A 13,232-nucleotide genomic window follows, 5' to 3' on the forward strand; every position below is an offset into this window, starting at 1 on the left:
ATCGACTTCAGAATTGGTTCCGGAATCGGCTCCAGAATTGGCTCCGGAATCGGTTCCGAAATCGGAATCGACTCCGGAATCAGAATCAGCTCCGGAATCGGAATCGGCTCTGGAATCTCCATGAGAATGGATCGTTATTAAGTACATTGGGATCCTTTGCGGTTTATTAACTAGGGGTCAAAGCATCCAGTACATTCGGGCAAAACCGTGGAATGATATTTAAATTCATCGTTTTATTGCAGTTTGCATTGAAAGATTAGTTGTGTTTCGATTCCGAAGCTGATTCAGATTGCGGAGCTGTTTCAGATTCCGGAGCCATATCAGAATCCGATTCCGGATTCGAAACCGATTCCGATTCCGGAGTCGAATCCGAATCCGATTCCGGAGCCAACTCCGATTCTCTATTCTGGGGACAGATTCGGAATCGGGTACTTTCGATTCCCAGCTCCCACCACTACTGCAGACAAGAAGCGGACACAAAACAAACCTAATCGTTCAGATTATTCCTAAGTAAACGACTAAATTTTTAATTATTTGGATTTTATTGGTGAAAAGAGTTGGTGAAAATTTGCGTCAAGATTAAGCGAAACACATCGCCCGGCCGGGAAGATTGCCCTCTTCAGAATTTTATCCCTTATTTTACGCTTCAAACACGTCGTATTGGAGTTGCATCTTGCCCCTCGGGATCGCGGCGAATTCCGCTTTCGAGTCGCTAGCTTTGACAGGCCTTGTGGAGTAACCGTAATCGTGAGTGTGCGGTGTTGTGACGCGCGGGGGTAAACTTTGGTACATCTTATTCTAGTGGTTTGAGTGTCACGACTACACGCCATCAAAGCAAAACCAAAGGGAAATGGAAAGAATACGGAAGTTACAACAAAACTAAATGCTACACAAAAAATAAGGGAGCAGCTCCGAAGCCGCCTACCCAAGAACCTAAACCTAGTCACTCCTAGTAAGCCTAAACTGCGTGTTTACAGCGCTACCGAACTAGAAGAAAAAGAAACGAAACGCGGCGAAGTCTTCACTCCTCGCCGAGAATTTGTACACTTCGCACCGGCTTTTTGCTGTACATCGGTAGCATCGTGGCGGCGGCGGCCGTCACCGTGCTCTGCCCGTCCTGCTGGCGGCCTGTCATCTGGCTCGGTTGGGTTTGGGGCCGTGGCATCGAGGACGCACCCTGCAGATGCTGCAGACCGGGGTACTGCTGGCCGGTGGACTGCGGTCCGGCTGGCAGTACGTCCGTGCCGGCACCGGGCGCCTGGATAGCGAGCATCAGCATCCGGTAGAGCAGGCTTTCGCGCACGTCCGGCGGCAGATAGTCGGCGGAACGGAGCGATCCGGTGGCGGCCGAACCGGGCGCATCGAGCGCCGGCTGATAGTACTGGCCGTTGCGGCGCGCGAAGCCACCGTCGAGCGGGTCGGACTGGACACCGTCAGCTGCTACGCCGCCACCCCGTACGCTTGCACTCGGTGCGGATGGGCTGTAGAGTGGGTTCTGGTAGCCGGGCGCATCATAAGGTCCCGCACCTGGATAGGGGAAGGGTAGTGGTGGTCGGGGGATCTGTTGCTGAGGGTAGCCGCCGCCGAGGTATGGGCCGCCAAGCCCGAACGGAGCTGGAGATGGCCCGGGGAAGTAGGGATTGTACGGGAAGGCTCCATTGTAGCCACCGTAGCCGCCGCCGCCGCCGCCGCCGAGACGGTAGCGCGACGCCTGCTGAGCAAACTGCTGCTGCTGATGGCGCAAGATGAGCACCTGCAGGATGCGCTCAAAGTCGCGCGCGGTCAGTGGACGCTCCGGCGGGATGTCGTAGTAGTACGGGCTGGAGGGCAGCCGCGGATATCCAACCGGGTTGTACGGGACAGGAATGGGGTACGAGTTCTGCTGCTGCTGCTGCTGCTGCGGCTGGTGCTGCTGGGGCGGCTGAGTTGCACTGAGTGACTGCTGCGGCTGGTAGGCGGGATCTGCCGGCGGCAGATTCAGCCGCCGCTGCTGCCGATAGGGCAAAAGGCTGTTGAGATGCGGCTGCGGTTCGTCCGCCTCCCGGTCCTTGTCGTCCGGGTCACGCCCACCGTACGGTAGCTCTCCGGGTGGTGGCAGCGGCGTGAAGGACCTCGCGTACGGCGGCGGCAATCCGTACGGCGTGCGGAAGCGTCCGGCCGGCGGCGGTTGCGATGAGCCGTCCTCGCGCGGGCGAAACTCGATCGGCCGGGGGCGGAATATCGGGCGACGCTCTTCCGCGTGCGGTTCGGCTTCGCTTGTCGCCAGGACCCGATTGGCGGCTGGAATTTGCACGACTGAGGAGGACGCCGGTCCGTCGGTGACGTAGCTGTGCTCGGAACTCGGCTCGGTCGAGGTTTCGTACAGGATCGGGGCCGGTTCGTGCCTCGGTGGTTGTGGTCGGGCCGGTTGCTTCACGTACACGCGCTCGGTGGTGAGCCGGTCGGGGCCGGCCTGACCCGCCTGCAGCACGCTCTGGATGTGGGCGGCACGCTGCCGGGCCGCCAGCACGGCGGCTGGGATGCGCGGCGTCGGATGGGTGGTGTAGAGGGGTTTTGCGCCGCCGGAGAAGATGCTGCCGAGTTCGCCGTCGGCCGCCGACTGGCCGTAGATGATCTGCTGCGGCTGCGCCTCGTACTGCTCGCCGGACTCGCTCACGGCCGGGGCCAGCTGGCGGCGCAGGAAGTTACCGCGTACGGGCTTTTTGGCGGGCGGGGCGTGCGTGTACTTAGCCGCCTCGAGCCGCTCGGGCCGGGCAAGCTGTTCGGCCGTCTTGGCCGCCTGGTAGGGGAGGGGCGTCGGTCGGATGATGAGCAGCGTTCCGGGTTTGGTGTGCACGGTGGAGGAGTGGGTCGAGGCGGCTGTTGGTTCGCCGAACGCTGCTGCCAGATGGCCGCCCGTTTCGGTGGCCGCTGACGTCACAGTGCTTTCGGTGGTTGTGGTCGTGGTGGTGGTAGGTGTTGTGGTTGGTGAGTTACCTCCGTTCATTGCCATCGTGCTGCTGCTGGAGCCACTGGATGCCGGTGTGGTCGGTGTGGTGGTGGAGTAGCCGTGTCGTTTGCGCGGTATCGTCTGAATGACGCTCGGGCGCAGTGTGCTCGCGTGCTGCGGGTTGTGATGAAGATGGGAATGATGCTGCTGCTGCTGCTGCTGCTGCGGTGGATGATAGTTGGGTGGGCGACGTGTGGTCGGCATCAGCAGATGCTGAGTGCGGTTGAAGCGCGGCGGAATGTGCACAATCTCCTCCTCAGGCGTCGGCACGGTCGACACCATTGGCAGCGTTGCGGTCGACTGTCCGCCGCCGTACGAGACCCGCTTGATGTCGCCGTTCGCGTCGATGTACCCGTACGTGCCCTTGATGTTGCCCAGCACGTCCCGGCTCTCGATCTTGAACGTACCATCCTCCGCCTCGTAGCCGACCGTGTACGAACCGTCCTGGTTCACCTTACGGATCTGCTTGATGATCTCGAGCCGCTGCGTAGGGTCCTTCGTTTCCGCCTCGCTCAGGTCGGAGGCTGAGCGGTCCGGCGTCGTCTCCGTCTCGCCAAGTGTCACCGGGAGCGTCGTGTGCGTTGCCTCCACCAACGAGTCGGTCGTCGTAATGGCGGACACGCCTGAGAAGGGCAGTATGAGGACGGTGACGAATAGTACCATCACCCACAGCGTCATGATCCTCTCGCGACCTGCTCTACCCGTACAGCGGTACTGAGGAAAGGGCGAGAAGAAATAAGGAAGAGAAAAGACAAGTAAAGTTTAGCAAACAAGGAATTCGAAAGTAGACAGTTACTATGTAACGAGTAACTGAATGATGAAGTGAGTGATTTAAGTATCTACATGCTCAGATATCTCGGATTCGAGAAACTCCTATAAAAGGGCCTTAACGAGGTCTCAACACACATGAGGGCTTGAGGCTTAAGATCAGAGAACGAGAGCACTTAGAATTCCAGCTAGCGAGAATTCTTTTCTCTGTCTTTGTGGAATGTATGGAAAAAGACCATACGATAGAAATGCATCAAGTACTAGAGTTTTGAGTATGAAATTGTTTACTTGAGTTCTGTCGATTCCGGAATAGATCCATGGCATTTGTTATTGTCATCAAACCCTTCTGAAAAATGGATCGAGGGCGATATGATGATAGTTTGGATGTAAAATATTTAAGTTTTCAGCAATGTAACATCCCAATAGACATTTTGAGTACGAAAATCAAGCTTTCGAGCTGTTTCCCTTAAGGTGGTAGGCCTAAATTGAAGTGACAAGATGGCGTGGAGGCGTCCGCTATTGAGGCCGGGACATCGGACTGGCAGACGAAGGCGCGAGACCGTGAGCGGTTTCGGACACTCCTGAGGCAGGCCAAGACCGCAAAGCGGTTATAGTGCCGGATAAGTCAGTAAGTAACTAAGTAAAACGAACTCAACGCAATTGTTCAACGATAGTGGAAGACTCAGTTTTTGTCCTAACGAAATCTTACCACTTAAAACACGATTAATCACACACAAATCCGCAATTTCTGGTGTTTCAAGCAGCATTCGAGATCATGAATATTAATATAGAACAAATGTCACTTGGGATGAGATGTGTTCTCATAGGTAATTAATTAAAAAAAAAACATTTATAAACTCTAAAAACAATTTTTAGTGGGCCAGCTTGATGTGGAATAAAATGAGAATCACAATATGGTGCATCAATATAAATGAACTATTGCATCCTCTATAAGGATTTTATGTTTATCTTTTGGCTTGCGTTTCAATTTTGTGAGTGTATTTATCGTCGCCGAGAGTTGGCTTGGCGATTCTATGCCTAGACTACTCGACTCGATGCACTTTCCCTACTGTATTTTAAAAACTTAAAAAATTATAATAATCAATGAGCAACCGAGTCACATCATTAGACATAACATGAGATAAAAAATATAAGTAATATGAGTACATTCACAAGCGTCAATAATTTGTGGGTTTTTTAAATACCAGAATGGTATAATTGATAGTTTTCGTGTTTCAAGGCTCAAAACATTCAATAATATTATGGAAAATAACTAATTCGAATGTGTAATACTGAGTGAAATTTGAAAATTTCGAAAAAAAATCTTATGTTCATGTTATTGAGATTACACTATTTTTTTTTCAAATAAGACGATTATTCTAGTGTAGAGCTGGGAAATTTACAATCAAAAAGTAAATTATTACTTTTCAGCAAGTCAAAAAATTTCTAGTAACAATTTTCTACTACTAGGAATATTTGTATAATAGCATTAAATAAAGAAAGAAAACTGTCAAAATTAATAAAAACTTCAAGTACTTGTTTTTGCTCCTTTGCTCGAAATTACAGGAATATATCATTTCTAGTCTAATGGTTGCGGTACTGGTTTTTACAAGATTAGGATAGATTCGATTCCAATTTGAACTGTCTCCACTTAAACAGGATCGAGTACCAGCGCCCGAAAATCTGATAAAAAGAAACTCATAAGAGCGAAAACTGTTTCGCCGCTTTCGAGTTTGATTTTAAGCGTTTGTGTAGTGTAATAATTAACGTTTAATTTTTAGAACATTGTTACATTGATATTTTTCTTTTGAAACGTGAAACTGAATTAGTCTGCTATTTTGGGTATTCATGTGATAAATACATTTTACCCTTTGTGCATAAAAATAAGTTAAAGAACAACAGGACCCAACAGTTTACTCTGATATGAGGTACCTAGTAGCTGATTACTAAAAGAGTAACGTGTTATTTTCCTCTACTACAGCACAACATTCACATCTCTAGCAGAAAGAAAGCAAGGAGTGAAGATTATCTTTTTTGCAATTGATGTTGTTTAAGCGATCGTTTTAAAAAGCTACAATTTCGAACATGTCATCTAAACATGCGAATCGGTTGCACGCGTGCCACTTGTCATACCGTCAGCTTTTTTCACCCGCGAAATAAAAGCGCCCTCCGTTACGCAACGGTGCATCTCGGATGATAACGCACCTTGGTTGCCTCAGAGCTGGGCGCTGGTGTACTGGTGCCGCTACTCGGAGGGATTTGCGAAATCGGAGGCAGCTTAAAATCACACCCCCGCCTTCCACTCCCAACCTGCCACACACTGTAAGGGCCACCAGAGCCCGTGTGCAGCAGATTTCTTCACCCAAAAAAAAAACCAGAGCGCGAAAACAAAAACCTCGCGACACTACCTCCCCCCCTGATTGTATGCGGGCTGATTTTACGATGTGAGCCACCAGCGCGCGGGCTCACACGGTGGGTTGCCCCCGTCTTGTTTGGTTGTTTTCATTACCCTCTCCTCCTCCCCCCCCCCCCCTCCCCACGACTGCATTTGCATGGGAAGCGGCTGGATTGCATCGGGTCACAAAGCACAGAATGTGTGCTGTGCGGGAGGAACGGAGCCAAAAGCGAGGCACCCGATTCCGCGCGTGAGCACGCGTGAGCACTACTGGAATTGATGAATGGATGAGCGCCCTCCAGCGCTAGTGCTCCAGTTTTTGTCTTCACTCGCTCGGGCCCGCTCGCAGTGGCAAAAATGATGGTGATGATGATGGGGCTCTGATGCACCCTTACTCTTTACTACATTGGCCCGGAGTTTCGGGGGGTGGATCGGCCTTGAGAGTTGGCAGCTACACCACTAATTAATTAGTGTATAATTTGACCATAACTCGAGGGCCTCCCCGGGGGCTCTCGGTAGTTGCGCACGCGCCCATCGATTGGTGGTGAGCGTCGTGGCGTCGAGGTGTTACGACCCATTAGTGCCCAACACCTGCGCTCAGAAGTGGCAGCTACTGAACTGATGCGTGGTATGCAAAACGCATCTTAACGGTGTGTTGGTCGAGCACGCTGTATGAGTCCTGTAGCTGTACAAACATTCCGAAAGCCTCAAAACATGGCGCCCAGCCAAAAAGCTACTGCCATCCGCAATTGCAACTGTGCGCGATACCACCCGTACACCACGTCACCGGCGGTGCTGGAAGAGCGGTGTCGGTAATTAAGGTAAGGCCAAAAGCTTAACAACCACCCAGACAGAGGCAGCATCCCGCGAGAACGCGTTCCAATTTGCGCGACTTGCAAACGATTTGCATCACTTTGCGTCGGTGACTTGCGCCACTACGCCATTTACGCGTGCGGCGGCGTGCGCGCGAATTGTGTTTATGATTCCTGGTTTCGCACTCAGCGGGGCTCACATTTAGATCGCGCTTCGGTAATCGGTAATGCAACACTGCCACAACCCGCCTGCCAGCGATCTCACCTTTGGATGCGATGGGTGTCCCATCTTGAAAGACAAGCGTTCGTCGCTTGACGCCGTTCGTTCGACGCGGGTGCGTTGATGCTTGGCGAGCGATCCTTCTTGCGGGGCGCTCTGGTGCCTGGGTTGCGTTTCGCGTGCACTTCAAAACCTCCACCAAGGGCTCGGCTATCCAAGGCTCATGCCACTTGCCGACACAGCAGACGGTCCTTCGCGTACACACTAGCAACACTCGTCTACACGAACACTCGCTTTGCGGTTGATTGAATGTGGGGGATGAGGATTGATTGATAACTAACAAAAACTGTTCTTCCAACACCGAAGCTGCTTTCACTACTCTTCGTCCTTGGTACACCGGGATCTCTTACGAGGTGAGGATAGACTCCGATTTGATCGATTCACTGCGCACCACACGAAGAAAAGCAAAAAGGATTTAGCTTTCCTTCCGCACTTTTGACAGGTTGGGCACACAGTTTCGTCCACCCCAAATTAAGTGGTTAGTAGCTTGCCGTGTTTTGGGTCTGTTCGCTTCATTCACACACACACACATACACTCACACAGCTAAAGAGCCCAGCACGAGTGTGTATTGATTGATGATCGGCGGAGTTTTTTTTTTTTTTTGTTTTCGTGCTAGCGCATCGATCACGTGTCCTTTTTCACGTACACAAACATGCAAAGATGAAGAAATAGTCCTTTTTTTGGCACATTCACACACTCACTCACGCGTTTGAAGCTGATTCATTGACGAGTAAAAGCACTCCAAGTATGTAATAAAAAACCTACACCGTTTAGTCCTTTGCTTAATCGAACAAACTACTGTATAACAACAGCCACCCGAAAGTAGAAAAAAAAACAACAATCGTGCGTGCCGTCACAAGCACGTTCACAGTCACGCTCTGCACTTTGCGACCCGTTCAAATGAGCCCAGCAGCGTAGGCGTCGGTGTACTATATAGCATCGGATCGGTTGCCGGCGGCTCGCCTGCCAACAACTCCCCCTCCAGGCGGGGCGATGTCTGTGTGGCGCGCGAAAAAGCGCCGACGCCCACACCACGATTTGCTTGTTCTTCTATCGGTGGGGAGGGGTCGGATGCTGGCGGCAGGCTGGTTGGAAAAATCACCTCTTAAGAAAACTGAGAGGGATAGAGAGGGGGGGGGGGGAGAAAAAACGACAATAATTTGCAGCCCAGACCCAGGGGCACCGGTGGCGAACTGTGTGTTTTTCTTTTGTTCTCTCTCTCTCTCTCTCTCTCTCTCTCTCTCTCTCTCTCTCTCTCTACCCTCGGTTGACGTAGACCTTCCATCCCCTCAAACCCAATGCCCCACTGGAATGGGCATGGGAATTTTTGAGGTTTTATTTTTGTTTTTTTTTTTTTTATTGTTCTTGGTGCCAAATGTGGTATGACCCCGGTGAACTGTTTTTTTGCAGGGCTGGAGCCTTTTGGTGGACGCGAGTTGGTATGCATTTTCCGCTTTTCCTATGACGTGTAGCGATTGACGAAGGGACGCCCGAGGCTGGAGGATGGGATCACGCATCATATAAACTGACATCTTGAGGCGGATTCTCCTGTACAGGGTTTTCCAGGAGTTCTCATAGCAATGGGACACTTTATTAACTCTTTCTTACGTGAAATGAACTTAATGTAATGGGAATTGGACTCTCTAGCACCTTTGTTGAAAAATCTAACAGGAATTTCCAAGCAGCCTGTTCAAAAGGTATACCATAAAGTCCAATTTCCAACATGAAGTTCACTTCCAATAGGAAAGAGTCAAAGAAGTGTCCCACAACTATGAGATCCACTGGAAAACCCTGGAAGCGGACTGAGCAGACGCTGGGGCCTAAAGAACCCTAGCCAAAGCTCCGTATGTTAGTTCGCTTTTATAAGCCATTGATTTTTTGAAATTATTAATACATATAGGAACGGAAAACTAAATCTTTCTCAAAGCAGTACATTCTTAAAAGTATGTTTGCGGAATGTGTTGATGACGTTTATGGCAATCAAAAGATTCGCGTACAAACTGGACATACTTTCGCAATCTTCCATATTAGCAATACAACTTCACATAACAATAAAGCATGAAGAAGTTCCTGGAACGTTTAATTTATGTTTTAGTAACTTCCTCGAGACAATCGATGGTAAGGATGGCAAGTCTACAAATACACAAGCACAGGATAATCAAGGTCAGACACTTGAATTTCAGGCAATTTGTATGTATCTGTGAAACAGGAAATCAGGAATTTGTGTAGTGGATTTAATGTCTCATATACATGATTGAGCAAACTTTTCTTTCCAAATACAAAAGTAGAAATGAGTTAAATTCGGTTTTGTCTCTGTTAATCTTTCCAAATATGCTCCTTAGGTGTACTAGAATTGTCAGGTTGTTACAGTAGTCAAATTGGTCATGGTCAGGGCAGCTGCATCAAGGTAGATCAACTGGATCAGTACTATATGAAAAATGTTGTTGTTGATATTGATATATTTTAGGGATTTGTAAGAAACCTAGGGGCCTCGAGATGAATAAATCCGCCTCCGCTGCCAAACACAATCAACCGGATCGGGAGAAGAAGGCATTGGCGAATTGAGCCGACGACTATTGGGACGCTTTTGTAACGCGGCGCTGCATAAATTAAGGGGCGTAAATCGAACGGGCAAAAAAAGGAATTAATTAAATCACTCGTACGAGTGAGCAGCACACAGGCGCAGCAAGATTCGGAGCTGTTGCAAGATGGCATCGTTGCAATATCTGATAACTGCCGCCAGATTGCACCATCCTACATACGGCTAGCTGCGTGTCTAGTGAAAGAGATGCCTCGATTAAGTAGAGCACACAATATTTAACACAAGTGACAGAGTGCATCTGGCGTGAAATTTCAGTCGAGCTTCGGGGCTAGAGGCGTTGCAGTGATGATATTTATTTGTGAGGCGTTACCGTTGTTCGGCTTGGCTGAGCCATGGCGAGGGATTGCGAAGGAGACGGATGTAAAAAAAATCAAAACATCTTTCCTAAGCCCTTCGTGACCTTGGGAGATTTTTTTTATGTTTTTGTTTTTTTAGCAATGCAAAAAATCGTAGTTTGTGCCAATGTTTTTTTTTTAACCACCCACCCACCTCCAATCGTGCGGTAAAACGTAGAAGCTGCGGACAAAATTGTTCCGGGAGTTTGCACGCCATCCGGCAAGAGGAGTCACTTCCTTGAGCCATTGAAAAACAAAAATCGTCGTGCCGAGGGGAAAAACAGTAAAGGGCGATAATTACATGCGGCCAATAATCACATCACTAAGACCCGTGGTGCGGATTGTTTTAAACGAATTAAAATTAAAACATCCTCTGGTAAGGTCAAGGCGCTCGTGTGTGTGTGTGTGTGTTTGTATGTTTGGGATTTGCTTTGCTTCCCAAGACGGGAGCTAAGTTGTTGGACATAACATTTAAGCTTAATTTATTCCGATTGTGTTCTGTTCTGTTCCGTCCCAACCAGAGCATTCCGAGCTCGGCCACTCCGTTACGAGTGTCTCCTCACCCTGAGAGCGTCACCTGACTAGTCAGAGAAGAAAAATGCCTCGCTAAACGTATACCGGGCACACCGAGCAACGGCCTGGCTCGTTTTCGATGCGTCATTCCGATCCTTCCGGGGGATCATCGGCTAAAACCTGCTCATTGCATACAATGTCCCATTTTGGGGACAATGAGTCCTTGAGGTGGCCGGTGGCCTCCAGTACTGCTGCTGGGAGATTCTTTACCTTCCCGTGCGATTGTCGATAAATCATGGTGCTCGGAGGCTAGCGGTAAAAAGGCACACACACACACACTCGTTGACGGTGGTACGAATTTACAAAGAGTGGCAGTCGTTTTTCGTCCGCAGCCCGTAAAATGAATTCATATTTCTGCGGCGCCGGACCGGGGGCCTTGGTGCCGGTTCGGTTTCTTCGGACCACTCGAGTTGACATCGAGCGTCCCACCCGTGTGCACCGGGGTCGGTTGGACGGTATCAAACAACAATAGATTGGTTTTGATTTGTGGGCTTGCGCGCAACACGGCAACCACGGCGGGAGGCTTGGTGGGAGCGTTTTTGAATTTTGTGACTTTGGCGTGGCTTACGGAGAAGGTTGTTTTGGGGAAATAGTGTTAAATCCGGGGAGTGTGGGAAGGGAATGGGTTGGAAGTAAGTGTGGTTCATATTGATAAAAAGTTTGGAGCGGCCAGTGGCGCAGAATGGAATAGTTTGCTTTGGACTCGTTTGAACAATTGAAAATAGCTATAAATCCAGTTATAAATAAGACGACCGTACATTGTTTGTACTTAATGTTGAAAGTTTTAAATTAAATTGAGTATGATGTATTTATAATTTCTTTCAGTAGACTGTACAACTGTAGGCAAAATCTCTCCTTCGCCTTTTCCTCAAACTAGAGCAAACCCACAGGCTAAGCCTGCAGCAAATGTTTTAAATGTATAAGCCAAAACAGAATGTTTTGGTCCTTGGAACAGGATTATGAGCTAGGCATTTAATTTTTTTTATTTTTGGCTTTCAAAAATGAGTTTGACAGATCGTTTGAATTTTGATTACTTCTTGATTTGTTCACCAATATGATAACTCGTCCGTCATATAGGAAAACGAAACAATATTTATATTAAAATAAAAATATACTAAATGTTTAATTTTTTTAATGCTGAATCTGTTGAATTGATGATATAAAGCTAGGCGTTGTTGTCTCCACGCATAGGAAGGAACCAAAAATCTCACATCGCGTAACAGGGAGCGAGCGTCGGTTGACACTAAACTAGCTATAAAGTTGAATTGGCCGTTTCTGTGTTACATTCTGTGTCCATATCGCGCAGAGTATGATGGTAAGTTGATCCTATTATTAGACAATGAATATCAAATCGATTGAATTTTCTTTGAAGTCTCAATTCATTTTATCCAAACATAGGCATTACTAAATTGTGTTTATTTTTTATTCCTTACGTAGCAACACATATATAGCCAACTTAAGACATACCATGTCACGATATGAAAGCAGCTCCTTTGGTTCTTTTTCTACGAAAAAATGTTTTTGGTCCTTCGAGCCGGATGACTAATTTTTAACTCGCCTTAGCAATTATGTTTTAACCTCGCAGAATCTTAAATAAGCATTACATTATTTCTGTATATTGTATTATTTCAGAATTATAATAATGTTATATTTTACTCCTTTCAACAGAACTATGAGATTTTGATTTTTCTTCATGTTTTATTGAATTTTTTCTTATCCAGTTCCTAGCCGTACCGCTTTTTTATTTTTTATGATTGCTATAATGTACCTATCAGGGCCTACTAGCGGTCAGATACATTTTTAATTGACCCTAGGTACATTATTCTTCTTCTTTGACACAACAATCGTTTTCGTTCAAAGGTCTGCCTGTACCACTAGTAGGCTTGACTTTCAGTGACTTACTGATTACGCATAGTCAGTCCTACGTATGGGGACACGGTTCCATTCGAAGCTTGAACTCATGACGAGCATGTTGTTAAGTCATGCAAGTTGACGACTGTACCACTAGACCGAGGTATTTGTAGATAGATGTGACAAATGCGTTGATGGCCGTCCGGGGAAGATCGTCCAGAGTACCAGAGTAGAGGAAAACAGCACCCAAACCCCGTTGTCGTTAAGGCCGTCGTCCATTTCACAATTGAATGTTCAAACCTTAGAAGAAGATGACAGCTAAGGTGTATAGTGTGTGAAGGTGAAGATTATTGACGAAATTCTATGATTGTACGCAATTCGAATCAAAAACGTCCATAGTTTGACGCATGAGCATAAAACTGTCTGGAATATGAATCCAAAAACCGTTGCAATTCCATTATTTCGAATACCATTATTGTATATCTTTATATTTCCTCAAATTTAGATGATCTGTTTCAGTAAAGACAATAATTAGAGGTAAAAGAGATTACATTTGCAATCGTTGAAAATATTAAGTGTCAAAAATGCCTTCACTGTCCGCCATTCGATGCAATACGATACTTTAA

The 13,232-nt window shown here is 47.8% G+C and overlaps 1 protein-coding gene across 1 annotated transcript; it reads right to left on the reverse strand.

Moving 5' to 3' along the window:
• Positions 1 to 523: 523 nt before the first annotated feature.
• LOC5666813 (uncharacterized) lies at positions 524 to 8,157 on the reverse strand. Its single transcript, XM_061641782.1, has 2 exons — positions 7,230 to 8,157; positions 524 to 3,703 (listed from the first exon to the last, which is right to left on the reverse strand). The coding sequence occupies exons 1-2, from the start codon at positions 7,251 to 7,253 to the stop codon at positions 1,022 to 1,024; spliced, it is 2,706 nt and encodes a 901-aa protein (XP_061497766.1). The 5' UTR covers positions 7,254 to 8,157; the 3' UTR covers positions 524 to 1,021.
• Positions 8,158 to 13,232: the final 5,075 nt, after the last annotated feature.

The sequence above is a fragment of the Anopheles gambiae genome, chromosome X (assembly GCF_943734735.2).
Source record: "Anopheles gambiae chromosome X, idAnoGambNW_F1_1, whole genome shotgun sequence".
NCBI lineage: Eukaryota > Metazoa > Arthropoda > Insecta > Diptera > Culicidae > Anopheles > Anopheles gambiae.